This window comes from Humulus lupulus, chromosome 3, assembly GCF_963169125.1.
Source record: "Humulus lupulus chromosome 3, drHumLupu1.1, whole genome shotgun sequence".
NCBI lineage: Eukaryota > Viridiplantae > Streptophyta > Magnoliopsida > Rosales > Cannabaceae > Humulus > Humulus lupulus.
Window position 1 is genome coordinate 271,706,289 of NC_084795.1, and position 16,551 is coordinate 271,722,839.

A 16,551-nucleotide genomic window follows, 5' to 3' on the forward strand; every position below is an offset into this window, starting at 1 on the left:
ATAATCCCCAAAGCAAGGATCTAAGTCCCTATCCTCACTTTGGGCAACACCCTATTTGGTGACTTGTTCACCTGATTGGGCTTGTGACTTGTTTACCACCAACAACATTTTTTATGTTGTGCTCCCCGATCTTCCTCTTCTTGCCTTTGTGATCAAGGAGTTGTAATATTCTCTAGCTTCACGCTGATTTCCAAATACGCACCCAACTCATGCATCAGTTGGAAACTTCATGGCCAGATGCCAAGCTGAAGTTACTGCTCGCAGATCGACCAAGATGGGTCTTCCAATCACAGCGTTGTACAAGGACGGACAATCAACTACTATAAAAGTAGTGAGTAATGTCCTATTCGCGGGTGCCACACTTGTCATGACCGGGAGTCTGATTGACCCTATGGGTGCTAGCCCCTCACCAGAGAAACTGTAGATGGCCTAGTTGCATGGTTCTAAATCTTGCACTAATAGTTTCATTATTTCCAGTGAAGACTTGTATAGAATGTTTACTGAGCTTCCAGTATCCACCAATACTTGTTTCACCATCATGTTGGCGATTTGTACGTCCACAACCAAAGGATCTCAGTGGGGGAATCGGACATGCTTTGCGTCCAGCTCAGAGAAACTTATTAAATCTTCCTCTATTCGAGCTTTTTTTGGGAATTCTCTCTCGACATTTAGCATTTCTATGTCCTGATCCTGGCATAGGGTCCTGGAAAATCTCTTTCTTGCCTTACCACTATCACTAGATATATGCGGTCCCCCGCGGATGGTTAGCAAAGTACCAGTGACCAGAGCTGGCTGCAGAGGAGGCGAGCGTTGGCTTGCAGGTGCTTGCTCGTTGCCTCCGTTAGCCCCTTATTGGGAATTTCCCCTTGCTCGTACATAAATTCTCCGATGTCCTTGTCGGATAAGAAACTCGATCGTGTCCTTAAGCTGGTTACACTCGTTGGTATCATGGCGATAGTAGTTGTGGAAACAAAAAAACTTTGTTGTGTCCCTCTTGGATATTTCTTTCCTGATCGGGGCTGGTCCCCTAAAGGGGATTGTGGTATGACTGGCCTGATACACTTCAGCTCGGCTATTGACCAGGGTCATGTAGTTGGTGAACCTTGGCTCGTATCTATTCTGCTTAGTGTGCTTGTTATCAGACGTTGCATGCTCAGTGTTTGCCCTTTTTCCTCCATTCTTATTATTACGTTTACCGTTGTTGCCATTGGATTTTCCAGACCCACTGGCGGCTTTGGTTGAATCTTCCTTTTTTCCCTGGTCAGCCTTTGGGGGCTTTCCTTCATTGGTGATAGCCTCCTCCAAAAGGATGTACTTATCTGCTCGATCCATAAATTATTGAGTGCTCTTGACTCCATTTTTCCTCAAGCTGCTCCAGAGGGGAGATTGGCATTACACTACAGCTCTGATGACCATCATCTTTCCCTCATCTCCAACAGTCTTGGACTGAGCAACTGCTCACATAAACCTATGTATATACTGTTTAACAGACCCCCCCTTCCTTCTATTGGATATCGACCAGCTGATTGGCCTCTGTCAGATGTATCCGACCAGCATAAAACTATCCGTAGAATTCTGTTATGAACATCTCCCATGAAACTATTATGGACAGTGGAAACTTGAAGTGCCACTCCTGGGAAAAATCAGACAAAGTGGCAAGAAAGATCCTGCATTGAGCATCTTCGAATACCTTTGGTATGTCCATTTGTATCTCAAACTTATTCACATGAGATACCGGGTCTTCTCTTCTAGTGAAGTTGGGCAGTACTGACATTTTGAACTTGCTCGGGATTTCTGCCAAAGCAATTCTGTGAATGAATGGGGTGCCCTTTCTCCAGTCATATTATATATGGGACATTTTATTCCCGACCAGCTGTTGCACAACTTGATTCAAGGCATCTATTTGAGCCTGAACAACGTCTGGTATGGCAGGAGCGATCGTAGTTGGGGGGAAGTATTCATCGTGTCTTTCACTTCGGTCATTAAGTACATCCCTTAGATCATCATCCCTACATATCTGCTCATTGGCACCTAGTCGATGTTGGGTTGTTTGGGCTGCCCCCCAGCGTTCTTGCTTGTTGGTCGGTTGTCCACCAGAGGAGGATTTCGCTGCTCGTTCTTTTCCTCCTGCTATCAGACATTGTTCCTCCTATCATAACTAGAGTCTGCTTCATTGTAATCATGGTCTTCTATGAATTGCGACCTGTGAGTGTGTGACCTACTGTATGCATGGTTCCCCTTTCTACTCCCTGGTCCATCTGGGTAAACAGGTGGAGGCATGCGCTGGTCGTTGGGTCCCTGGACATTACTTTGTCATGGGGGGTCCCGAACCGCAGAGTCTGAGTCCATTTGTCTCCTGCTTTTTGAGGGACGTTGTCCCTTGCTAGGAGAGTTTTGTTCGCCGGCTGTTTGATGTTTAGGGCTTTCGTGACGCTGCACGTCCCTATTATGTTTGTGCTGCTGCGTATTATCTCCACCAACACAAGAGGGTGGTTGCTGCTCGTTATTTCTGTTAAAATTTTGGGTCTTCCTTTCCTGCTAACCAGCTGGGCATGGTTCTAGACGTTGTGGACCCCTTGGGTATGGTGGATTTTGAGGACACTGGGGGTGATCCGATTGTGGATTTTGAGGAGGGTGAGGGTTTGGTGGTAGATCTGACTGAGAGGTTGGTGTAGGTGGAACAGGTTGTCCTCGAGCCAACTGAATGACTGCCTCTAAAGTATCTGTAGCATCTTTTTGCCGACGATCCATGTCTACCTGCCATTTTTTCAACTCTCGGTGTTGCCGGTCGATCTCCATTTGCTGCATCACCATAGTTTCAACCACATTCTCTTGGTTAGCTTTTAGAGTGGCTAAGTCATTTTGCAACACTCCTAAAGATGTTCGCAAGGTTTCAACATCCATCTCCACCTCTTCTAATTCCACCTATGGCTCGTCCTCCGCTACCTCTAGCAGAGGAGGTAGATTTGGCACATTTTCAGATGTCTGTCCAGCCTGACCCGCTCTCCTGGAGTTCTTCACCATTGTTGTTTTGAAGTTCTTGATTTCAGCTCTCAATGAAAGTACAAAAATGTTGACCCTTGATTTAGTCAATGACGTGGAGTCACTAAAAACGATAAGAATTATGAAATTGAATGCAAGAACTAAAACGACACAATGGTTTTATAGTGGTTCGATCCCAGATCTTGGTAATAACCTACATCCACTTAGTGTTTTTATTAATGTAAACTACAAAACCTGTGATCAACAAACTAGGGTTCACTAAGTGTCACAAGCTTTGATGTTGAATACAAAGATTCGTGTATAAAAGCACTTGTTCTTTCTCAATACAAAAAATTGTGTCTCTCCTAAATGAATCCCATGGGCCCTGTTTATAGGCTCAAGGATGTACATATGGGCCTATGGACCGTCCTTAACTTTTGCTACAAGCATAACAAAATAGTAACATAAATGATGATATTTACGTATAAAAGTAATTAAATATCTTAGGAATATCTAACTCATAACCGTCCCTGAATACTAGCCTCAGTCCTACGAGCAGATCTGGTCGCATATGTCAGCACATCTTCTTTTCCTATAGCTCAGCATATTCCTTTCGCCTATCAAGCAGCTCAATTTCCTCTTGATACTCTGGTCGTTGATCGACCAAGTCTTCATCCATAACCAGACACGTTCTGTCCATGTGCCTCTTAGCATATGTCACGTCATCATGCAAATATTTTAGGAAAACATTGTCATTTTTGGGTAAGAAAGAATTTTAAGAGTAAACATACACATTTATCAATATAAAAATAAATTAAGTTTGAATTAATATTTCTATGACTTTAACTTAATATATTTTTTTATTTGGAAATATTTACTTTTGATTTGATTTATTTGGTTTTATAGGAAATTGTGTATTTTTATGAAGAAAATAAAATATAGAAATCTGAACTAGAGTGTGAGATAGAGCTGGAGCTGAAACTTCATGAGCCATTTTGCGACTGTTCCAGACATATTTTGGAAATTATTCAAGAAATATAAGTTGTAGATATTTTTTCTAAGCTTTTTAAAACGTGTTGAATATTCGAAATTGAAGTTGTATCGAGAGAGATATGGCCAAAATATGATTAGATGCGCGGGAAAATTCAGTTTCTTGAAGAATACAGAATTCAAACTCCAATTTTGCAACAAACAAGAAGATATTTTTACTCCAAATTAAAAAATTGGAGATATCACAATAATATTAAAAGAAAATTAATATCTATTAGTTTTAATTTAAGTTTTAAATTTTATTTTGATTAGTTTTATTTAGTATAAGACTATTATAAATAGAGGTTTGTCTCTATTTGAAAACACAATCTCTACTCTATTTGAAAACACACTCTTTATTCTCTGTTTTAGGGAGACATTCTCTTCTTCTTCTTTTTTTTAATAAATTTAGTTTTTATTTATTGTTGTGCTTATTGTTAAGGGTGATTTCAAAGCCCTAAATATGATTTCTAGGTTTTAATAATTTTCATCGATCTTTTATTCCCTTGTATTAAATTGCTTCTATTCTTCTATGATTAATATTATGGATTATGTGATATCTTGTTAGATGGCCAACTAATTAGGATGTTTCATTGTTCTACTATCATCTTAGAATTACTATTCACCTAATAGTTTAGGGTTCTAAGTGTATGTGATAATTTGCAATTGATAGTATTGTCATAGGTATTATTAATTGTGATGAAGTTTAGAACCTAGTTTAAACTAATTATATGCAAAATTGATTTGTTGCTTAGATTAACCTATCTCCACATAAATTAATGTTATTCCTAGGTTAAATAGATTACATGCTTCATGGATCTATTGCTTGGTATAAAGATTTAATAATTGAGCGCTTCGCCTTGATTAATTGTAATTGGGAGATTGGATAATTTACTACTTCAGCGTTATTTGTGGGGTTAATAGTTTAATTGGGAATATATATATGTTATTATTAAAATTCTTGAATGAATATTTAGTGGTAGAGAATGACCTCTTAATTATTTTAACAATTAAATTTATTTTTATTTTTACTTTTAAAAACTCTGTCTTTATTAACTTTTTGTCTTTTGAATAATAAATTGAATAGTAGTCATCGTGGGTTCGACCCTTATTTACCGATATACTGAAGTAGTTGGTATAAGGAATTAATAAAATCAATAATTAAATTTGACATGGCGCACGACACACGTCAATGCACATAAACTCTCAAATGAAACTCGATGCAAACATGAAGCCAAACACAAAACCAGTAAATACTTACTCGAGATATAGTGCCAATAAATGCTGAAACAAGTTCGAACTTTGAAGAACCACTTGCCGTTCACCCAGAAATATTGCGATTCTCGCCAACCATCCAGAATTGCAGAGAAAACTCAGAAATTGTTGAAGTTTTGGGAAGCTTGAGAAAGAAGATAAAGTTTTTGAGTTTGGAGATTTTTAATTTTGAATGGTTAAGGTGATTACTGAGAGGCGGTTCTCGAGTTTTTATACTCATAGAATTTGGGGTTGAAGCAACCCCACCCAGACTGTCTGATTACCTATGACATAGGAACTCGAGAATAATCAAATGGTCAGGATCCAAATGGCATGGACCGCGATCATTAACATTGGAAAAGGACGCCTCGGGCACGGGGTGAAGGGGCGCCTAGGGTACGAATTAGACGTTTTGGGTCGTGGAGTTGATCCCTCATTAATTGCACAGATTGATGGGCCCAACAATAGTGAGTCAACACGTGGTGTGACTTTCTAGAGTGACGTCAGGGGAAGCCTAAACGTCTCCCCCTGAAGTCCTTTCAAATTACTCCTCTCAGTGTAAGTCTTCACTGCCTGAGGATGAGTGAAGAATTGGGGGGCAAATGTTGTCCGTGATTTTACCACCAGACACATGGAAATTAGAAGTAATTAATGAAAAGACAAGACATGATGTTCTCAGGGTGTGAACTCCTCCAGGTACCCCGAACCAGCCAACATGTTGGAGTTTACACCTATGCGATTAGGATTACTCTTATAACTTAAATTGCTTCCTCAAGCTACTCACACATAAGGATACCCTTACCTCTCTCTTTCTCTTGATAGATGTTCCAAGTTTAAGTCCCAGAAACATGGGTGGGAGAATTTTACTCATGTAGTACTTTATCAACCACAATTTTTTTCAACTATAATCTCCTTTCTTCTGCAACTAAAGATTGGTCCGCGAACACAAAAAGTGAATCTCCCAACCTGTAGAGTCTAAGAACTTTACTTAGCTAGTTAGATAGTAGTAGTAGTAGTAATAGCTAGTAGTAGTTATAGTATGTTTATGATTGTGGATTTTGGTTCAAGTCGGGACTTAGTTGGACACTCGTAGCAACACTTGTAGATTTTATAAGTTTAACCTATAGTTTAAGAATATTAATTATAACATAAGTTTTGATTAATATAACTGATTATGAAGACTATATTTATTATACTATAAGGTTTAGATAGAACTAATAAGATCATGACACTTGTCATGTGCATGTTTATTGAAAAATTAAGTATTTTTGAGGAATAGTTTTATAAGAGTATTATTTGAAAACCCCAGAATCTGCCAGCAGCTTTAAAATCGTTATAAGACTCAGTCAAAGTTGTTTACTCAATTCAAATTAGGCTAAAAAAGTACAATTACGTGTATAATATTTCAGCGTATGCCGATATATCACAACTCTAGGGGCAATATATCGCCACTCGGGGAATACAAAAAACATGTAACTTCATATGAACATTTCGACGAGCCTCGGGAATACAAGCCCAGGCGATATATCGGTCCTAGGGCAAGAGTTTCAAACATTTTTAAAACTGAGCTCATTTTAATCCTTAACCTCTTGATAAGCTACTGAATCTTTTGACTGAGTCTTAAGCCTCTGCTGAACATATATTCAAATGTTTTTCAATTAAATGTTCATTATTTTATTCAAGCTAAAAGAACATCTTTTCATTCTTGAACTCTATAAATAGGACCTAGTACCTAGCCATTTCTTTCATTCTTCAAGCTGAGTTCAGAGCCTTCAAGCAGCTAGGTTTACTTTAGAGTGTTGAACATTTGGGTTGGGGTTATAAGCTTTATCATCTTAAGCTTATTAAACACTTGGGACGTAAGGTTAATAGTGTGTTTTTTGATATTGAGGTGTAGTTCGATTATAGTGCATTCAAAGGTATTCCTATTCCTAGTTCATTTTTGTATGTTTCATTAGTTTCTTATAGTTTTCTCTACTCAAATCCTAACTCATTGTTCTCATTATCTTGGTTAGGTATTTAAGTTTTTTGAACTTAAGATTTCTTGTTTGTAAGTTTCCTCTCAGTGGTTTTGTTCATTTTTCATCTCTTTTCTTTAGAATACTCACATTCTTCTTGTTGGTTTTAAGAGTGTTTCAAAATCCCGTCCTTATTCTCACATCCCGGTATTGGTAAGAAAAATAGGATATATTTTGTATGCTTTCATGTTTTGATATATGTTTATGTTATATGTATGATATATTTTTAGTTGTTTTAGTATATGAATTGTTTAGATAACTATCACATAATTTGTTTAGATAACAAATATATGTATAACTTGTTTAGATAACAAGTCTCAATAGTAGATTCCTTGGGCATATGATTGTTTAGATAACGAGTCCCATAAATTTACATGACTTGTTTAGATAACTAGCCCCGTAAATTTATGGGCATATGATTGCCTAGCTAGCAAGTTCCAAGAAGTATGATGGCCATTGTAATAGATGTTGTATTTATATAGTCATATGTTTATAGTATATGTTTATGATATAGTTTATGTGTATGCTTTATGTTATAAGTAGATTGTCCTTGTTGGGCATTAGGCTCATTCTTTTATTTTTATATGTGTAGGAAAATAGTTATGGCGGCGGAAAGATTCTTGGCAGCTTAGGATTGTGTATTGAGGAAGAATGGATTCGGTGGACTGCGTGAACGATTCGAGGACGACGTTGTTTCAGTCTTTTTATTATGTTTCTATGTATTTTTCCGCACCTAATTTTGTAACGAATTTATTTAAGTTAAAGTTATGTTTTATTTTTCAAACAATGGGATTCCGTACCCGCATTTATATATATATATTTCAACTTGTAACTTATAGTTTTTAATAAAGTTATGAATGTTTTGTATGTATATATTTTCTTAAGAATAGTGTCTATGTATAATAGTTTTAATGGTCCAAAGTCTTAGATTTAGTTGAGTCATTACACAATGAAAACTATCAGCTTTCTTGAGTCCTTAGATCCGTGAAGTTCAGAAAAAGAAAAGAAAGGCACTTCGCCAGACAGCTTGGCCCAATCACCCTTTTTTTTTAATTCTCCAAGTTGTTCCCTTAAATCCTTAGCTCTGGTTACAATCACCTTTTACCCTAGTGAACTCTCTTTTGAGATAATGGGGGACCTTCCAGTCATAAAACCTCTCTAACTACTTTAAATAATCTCAATCACTCCTTTAACCCACCAAATCACACATTGTGCACTTCAATCAAGTAGTCAGTGAAGAACATGATGCTGATCCAGATATCTCCTATAAGGAAATCTGAATTGTCTCCAAACTTACCACTTAAGAGTAATTTAACAGTATACTCCTTATACATAGAGTTAAGATGTCAGTAGACTACATCTGCCGACCAACTATTGATTGGGAAAGGAGTAGCTCTCTCTGGTAGGATAGGATGGGTGCTTGAAGTGATAGGAATATGAAAGCAGGAACCATCTTCCCTTTACCTCAATACTTCAAATATTTTTTAAATTAATGCCACATCGCTCCCTTCTAGTTGAGCACCAAATCTAATAGGATCCCCACCTCCCTTAAAATCTGTTACAACAAGCTGAATTGGGAAGATCCAAGTCCCAAAGAGATATTATATCTTTATTGTCTGAAGTATAGTCCATACAAAAAATCTGATGTATAGTCCATACAAAAAATTTGTAAGTGATGGTTTTTCTACCTAGTCGTTTAGTGTAAGGGTCTCTGAGTCATTACCCACCTTTGCAACCATCCAAAGGATGTCAAGAACTATTTTTTCACGACCATTGCCTTTGCTCCCATTGACCATCTTTGGTTCTACTAATTGTTAAGTTTCTCGACCAAAATATCCATTATAAACCTTTCTTTTTATCTCTAAGTAAACTTCATACTTTTCCATTCTAATAAAGGTGTATTGTAAATCAACCTGTACTGACGAGATGATATTGCATCAATATTATTATTTCCAATTCTAGAGAACAACTTAGTGATTGTTTTTTTAATTAAAAAACACATATATATGTCGTTAATTGGTTTGTCATATAATGTTCGTATATCTTTGGGTCTTTCATCTTCTTCTTCTTCTTCATCAAAACAGGGCTATGACATCACATTGTGCATTGATTTTGCATTGATGTAGACATTGCTGACCAAATTTAGTCATTACCATCGGTTTTAAACTAACGCTAATAGGCTATTTTTTTTTAAATGACACATAGTCAGACTTAAGCTCATTATCCCTCAAAAAAATCCTAAATCAATTTTCTCACTTCTCATTTTCTCATGTTACCTATGCTCCCAGCCAACACCTCAAATAATGGCATCATAGGGATCATCGACGCTAAATGTTATTTTTGTAATAGTGTTTGTGTCAATATCTATGAATATTCGTAATGTTACATATTAATCACTACTAGGAGAATATGTTTTTACTTCGATTCTCGCACCAAATAAAAACCGTAGTGTGTCCGAGCGAAGTTAAATGTCTGAAAAAAAGAGAAGTAGTAAATTAACTTTTAACTTCGGTTCTTACGTAATAACCGAAGTGAAAAATCGACTTTCTATTTCGGTTTTGATGTAAAAACCGAAATTAAAAGTATAAATAAATCCTGCGTATTATTTTAAGAAGACTTACTACTTCGGTTCTTTGTAAATAATCGAAGTAATATCTGTATAAACAAAAAAAAATTTACATATAAATTACTCAATCCAAATATATTTCTTTCATCCACATATAATTCTTTTAAAAAAAACATTACAATACGTTCAAGATCTCAAAACATTACAGTTTTTTAAACATTGTTATCTTATTGTGAAATAAAATAATAATCTGTCTTTTTTTTTCTAGCTCAAGCTTATAATTCATACTTCAAAGTTCTTTCTTGTCAACATGATCAAGAAAATAAAGTTATTATCATTAATGTGGCTGGCCCATAAAAAGATTACATAGAAAAGACAAAGAGAACCCATGAAGTTCTCGGAAAGACCCTCACTTTAATTCTATTAGAATATAACCAAATTTCTCCTAATATTCTCAATGAAAATTAACGAATGACATCACAACTAAATGACTCTGTTAAGACCAACTTTTATTCTTAAACTCTAACTAAAGACAAAAAAAGAATAATTGAACAGATAAAATGAAATCCTAAAAACAAAATAGTGGTCAAAGAAAGAAAATAGATCAATTTCTTTAAAAAGATAAGAAAATTGATTCAGTTGGAATCAAATAGCACGCATGTTTTGGATTTTTCTGAGAAAACACTTTATTTCTTGAGCCTCTGTCTTCTTTTCTATTTCTTTTTGGTTTGAAATTGTAATGACAGCTCATGATAACGATGTGGATGAGACTCAGACAAGGGAAGTAGTAGGGATGCGACTCTTGTGACGAAGCTTAGCGTCGTGACTCTCCCGACAAAGGAACTTGGCAAGGAGGCGGCGGGGATGCATCTCGCGTGATGGCAGCGGCGGCATGTGGTAGAGCTTGGATCTGTGACTAGAAGAGTAGAGAGATTTAGATGAGAAATTGATTTTTTTTTTATTTATAAAATGGGTTTGCTGTAAGAGTGGCGGCTGGGAACACATACTGTAGGGTTTCTTAATTAATTTGATTATATATACAACTTAGGGAGATAAATAAATGGCTGGACCTTTTGTTCAATTAAATATTCAGCAATTTCCTTTTTACTTCGGTTTATATCTAAGAACCGAAGTAAAAGGGTTTAAAAAAAAGAAAGACTCTTGTTTGTTACGTACAGTTTTTCACTACGGGTTTTTCATAAAAACCGAAGTGGAAAGCCTTTCAAGGTGTACAAAATTTCAGTTCAATTTTTTCATAAAAACCGAAGTGGAAAGCCTTTCGTGGTGTACCCCAACCAAACGCATCCCTTGTCTTATTGCTCTTTTTACTTCGTTTTTTTATAAAAGCGAAGTAGTAACTTATTTTTTTTGAAGCGTCATTCCCACAAACGAAGTAAAAATCTATTTAGAAGCTTTTACTTCGTTTTTAATTATTGTTTGTGTAAAAAACGAAGTAGAAACTTATATTTCTTGTAATGAATGATAATTTAGCATATACTGTTCCCCTAAATTAATTAGTTTGAAATATAATAATAAAAAGGAAAATATTCAATGAATATTGATGAGATGATGCGTTACAAAAGGATTGTTCAGATGGTGTTATTTTTAAGGTTATATTTTTTCATGCTTAGCAGCTTAGTTATTATTTATATTTAATTAACTTTATATTATTTATTTATTTTAATTATTATAATGATGGAAAACGATCAAACTTTATTAAACATAAAAGTTAGCGATGAAATTAAAAAACAGGGTATTTGCATAAACTTAAAAAACTAGGCAGAGTACAATTCGAAGCAAAAGTCCTCTTCAAGAAGAGAACTTCATGTTGCCGAACAAAGGGTATTTGCGTAAACTTTAGATGGGTGTGCATTTGAAATGTACGCGTTCACATGACACCCAAAATTTATAACAAACGTCCCGAGTGTTAATTTTGATTAAAATTAATTTCAGGCTTTATTAGTTTCTCTTCAATTTTATATTTCTTAAAAATAAAAATGAAGTCAAAACTTTGTTTGGTGTGGTAAACATACAATTAACACTGCACAACATTATTCATTAAATAATAATAATAATAAAAAACATTATTTATTACGTAATATTTTGCTTTCAACGGTTGGGAAATAGACACAGTAATCACATATATACTATTTGATGATACGAATATAAGAGGACGAGGAGGTCTGATGATGAATTGTTACTAATTAACAGCACTGCAAATCTTTCTTATTTGGCCAGCCGAACCAACAAGAGGTTCAATATTTCCCATTTTAACCATGGCCGAAGCAAAATCATTTCTAAACTTCCAAGTGTTTTTGGTGTACTCAATCACAATTCTGTCAGTTTTAACACCACTGAAAAGTACTTGGTCTGATGCTAGAAGACCCTTCTTTTTGATCAAATTCTTGAAGTAATTATTGTCAAAGTTATTGGGTGTCACCAAATCAAGATCTGCCAAGTTGTTATTGCCTCCGCTGCTAGGACAACCACTCTGGCGAAGTCTAGCAAAATCACCATCAATATTACTATCGTTGTAGATTCTATTACGAAAAGTCGCACAACGAGCTAGCCCAATTGTATGTGAACCTGCAAAATTTTGTATATAAAATATAATCATAATTATTTTATGTTTAGGATCATTAATTATATATATAATGTTAATTAATTATCTAACCTGATAATGCAACCATGTCTCTTTTGTTGAGGCCTTTTTTTGCAAAGTTAGAAATAAGGCCGCTAACACTTAAATTGGTTAGTGGAAGATCACTTTGGGCTTCGGCTATGTTTGCCGTTGTAGAATCTCTTCTTCCAAGCTTCACTTTCCAAGAGGGTCCACCAACCTAAACAAATGTTTGAAAAGTCAAAATATTATATACCACTAATTATTTCAGAACTAAATTATCGTTACAATTCAGAAATAATTATCAAATCAATCACTACGTTTTGTCAATATATAAATAAATATATGTATATATACATAGATACAACCAAATGTGTCATTGTTTGGCAATAAGCAACATTATTAAAATCTATATGTTTTCGGATTTATCTCAAAACAATTGTATGATAGGAAAATATTTATATATTTATAAATATAAATTATATATGTTTACTATCTCACATGTTTGTTTCTTCAGTGTTACCAGTCCAACTTCAATTATATAATATTAAAAAAAATATTAATATTTAAATTGTAAATCCCAAAATTTAAACAATTTATAAAAAATTCTTAATTTTTTGATTAGTTACAATAACATTGTTTTAGGTTTTAAAGTGACTATTATTTTAATGTAATTTTTAAAAATCTATGACGAAACAATAATAAATAATTAATTTTCGAAAAAATGTTTTGAATGAAAAAAATATATATTAATATTTCAAGTAATTAAATCGTAAATGGAAGATTTTTTATTTATTAATTTTTGTTTATATTTTAGGCTTTTAGTTTATTAAAATTGTATAATAGTTATATATATTTAAGTTATTAGAAAAAATATTTTGGTCTTCATGAAAATAAATTTTACTAAAAAATTCTGTTCAATGAAATTTTTTTATACTTATTTGACAAATATATAAATAAGCGTATGTCGTAGTAGTTAGTATTAACTAAGGTAAGTTAAAGAGTGTAAACTAATATTTAAGCAAACAATCAAGAAGATAATAATGTTGTATAATTCCATTTTAATATGATATTATAGTCTAATATATCAAACATATAAATATATATATATCTGGTTTAAATAGTGAGCAGAGAAAGACAAACCACTTAAAATCCAATTAGTACAAAATGTCGATTGAAATTCAATGAACAAGTTAAGCAAACAAAAAATTATTAGTGAGCAAAAAAGAAGTCACTATCATAAAAAGGAATATTAGAATGAAACATTTTTTTATAATTAATGTGTGATGAAACTCGTTCAATTATCCTTACAATGTTTTGACTAATTTTTAAATAGAAATAAGTAGTATAGTTTGTAATTGGATAAATAAGAACTTCTAGAAATATTTTTATTTGTTTTATTTTAGCAAAATAATGTTATTATTGGTTAATTTGTAAACTTGATATTTAGACAATAACTTTTAATTAAATTAAGAAATTCTAAACTTGATATTTAATATTTCTCAATCATCTATATAAAAGAGAAAAGGCAAATTTACTAGAATTTCTTGATTGAACCCTAACACCACATCTAGTTTAAAAAAAAAATTACAAAATACCTTAATCATCCTAGTTGTCTTTATTTTCGACCCTTTTTTAATGATTTGATTATCATATCATATACACATATATATTTATTTATTAATCGTCCTAGCTAGTTTACTCAACAATATAAATAAGCTAATATATAATTTAAAAAAAAAGTAGTCTCCAAAAAAGAAAGAAAAGAAAAGTCGTATATATATACACAATAAATTGACTTACAGCAACTGATGCATCTCGAGCAGCCACAGCAAGAATATCTGCACATGAAACAACTCCAGCACATTTTTTCTCCAGTAGTGACTTGGCTTCATCTATCACTTCAAATCCTCTTATCGAATTTCGATTTTGGAGTGCATCTTCTTCGGTTCTGATTGTAGATGAATTCTTAAGTAAAATCGATGCATCACATCCCTGATCATAACATATACATATATATATATAATGCGTTAATATATATATATATATAACATATATGCATGAATATTAATTTGAAATTCTATATAAATATAAATATATAAAAGTATATATATATATATATATACCTGAACAAAGCAGTCATGGAAATGAAGCCGAATGAGAGAAGCCGCCATGCGGTGTTCCCGTGAAACTGCTTTTCTAATGGACTTTCGTATGGTCACAAGAGCTTGTGGACAAGTTTTGTCATAAAACGACGACGGTTTGAGTTTATGAGCAGTGCATGTAGTTGTAGTTGTACTACTGAAAAGTAGTAACAAAAATGCACTACCAACAATAGTAAACCAACTCCTACAGCTTTTGGAACTGGTTACAGTAAAACCCAATGAACCCATTTTCACCTTCACTGATTATTATTAACCAAAACCAGAATTAATTATACTTGTAGTAGCAATCGTGAATAAGAGAAGCCTGTTTGAGTCATTTATTTATAGAGATCGATTATGAGTCGGTGTTAATTACGTGTAGTGCAGCTATTATTATATGTACAATTTTAATTGGTTAGTTTTTTGACTGAGATCGACTTGTGTTGGCATATCATATATACATGGCTCAAATGTGATCCACAAACATTCTTTCGTGAGCAGCCCTCGTTTTGGAATCATTGAATTATGAACAAAAGAACAATTTTATTTTTTATTTTTTTATTAGTATTATTTGTGTGTGTTAGTTTTACCAATATATACCGTTTGGGACTGAGTGAATCAGTAGAGCGGAATAATTTGTTAAACGATTAATGTAGGAAAGACAAAAGTACTATAAAGAACCAATGACTATATAAATATATATATATATATAAAACAAGTACTATTAAATTTAGTACATTCATTGGATTTACTCTCACGGTGGTTGATTGGATAGATCAAATAATTGAAAGCCTAGCTACATTAAACTTTAATTTATGCATATATATAAAACTATGCCTAATTTTTTATTTTTTTAATAAAAAAACAAAATCCATTATTTCATATAATGGAATCTGATCAGAAAATACTATGATCCCAGGTTATGTTGGCAGTGTACCAACAGGGCATCCATATCCTCATTTTTTTGCTATATAAAGTACTTTGTATCTCATCCATATTTTATTAAAAAATCATAGAAAACACAAAACTCATGAAATCCGAAAGTAGAATCTATAAATTTTTCTAAACTCATCAATTAAGTAATTCAATATACATTTTCAGTTCGCGATTTTAATACAAATTTGTGTTTTCCATTTCGTCTTCTGGGCTTCAAATATTTGCATCATTTGTTCGAAATGATTGTATTAGGCTCTAAAGAGAATATATTATTGGGTTACACAATTGACATAGCGATCCAAAATTAATATAAAACTAGAGGTGATAAAAAAAATTAAGTTAGAGGGAACAATATAAATTTATATACAATCTGTATTTTATTTTGTTTTTTAAAAAATATATTGAATAAAAAAAGTTAGGGGGTGAAGCCACTCCGGTATTCCTAACTGCGTCATATTGAGAGTACAAATGTATGTATAGTAAAAGTTCAAATTAAACTATTTTATAAGTTATTCATAATATCTTTTTCAATCTATTTTTTAAAAAATAATATGTATATATATACATTTTTTCTACTTGTGTATATTTTTTAATATACTAGGTGCAAGTAACTTGCAATGTACATTTTATTTAGAATATTTATTAATTATTTTTATTAAGTTTTTATGATTGTTATATCAATATTAAATGAATAAACAATATGATATATATAAAAGAATGACAAAAATATATTAAAAGAAAAATTAACTAAAACATTGTGTAAGATTTTTTTTTTTAATAATAATCCGATAACCTTTAAAATTACAAACTACCATATTTAAGGTGCAAAACATTTATGATGTTATTCAAATCACACATCAATCATGATTAGAGAAAAAACTTGTTTGTTCTTGATAAAAGAGAAATGTTATTATTTATTATTGTTGACGCATTTTTTGTCAACTTAAATTTGAAGAGCACTAAACAATATTTCAGAATAGAAGAAAAGAACAGTAGAAATTT

General features: G+C 33.0%; 1 protein-coding gene across 1 annotated transcript; it reads right to left on the minus strand.

Moving 5' to 3' along the window:
* Positions 1 to 11,884: 11,884 nt before the first annotated feature.
* On the minus strand, positions 11,885 to 14,926 carry LOC133824241 (peroxidase 5-like). Its single transcript, XM_062257106.1, has 4 exons — positions 14,596 to 14,926; positions 14,273 to 14,464; positions 12,524 to 12,689; positions 11,885 to 12,435 (listed from the first exon to the last, which is right to left on the minus strand). Exons 1-4 carry the CDS (start codon positions 14,860 to 14,862, stop codon positions 12,050 to 12,052), a joined length of 1,011 nt encoding a protein of 336 aa, XP_062113090.1. The 5' UTR covers positions 14,863 to 14,926; the 3' UTR covers positions 11,885 to 12,049.
* Positions 14,927 to 16,551: the final 1,625 nt, after the last annotated feature.

Excerpts from the sequence above, each read along its gene's own strand:
- LOC133824241 (XM_062257106.1), bottom strand. The coding sequence starts at position 14,862 with ATGGGTTCATTGGGTTTTACTGTAACCAGTTCCAAAAGCTGTAGGAGT. Across the intron at positions 14,465-14,595 it reads TCCATGACTGCTTTGTTCAG|GGATGTGATGCATCGATTTT; the intron begins GTATATATATAT and ends TGTTATGATCAG. Across the intron at positions 12,436-12,523 it reads AGACATGGTTGCATTATCAG|GTTCACATACAATTGGGCTA; the intron begins GTTAGATAATTA and ends AAAATTTTGCAG.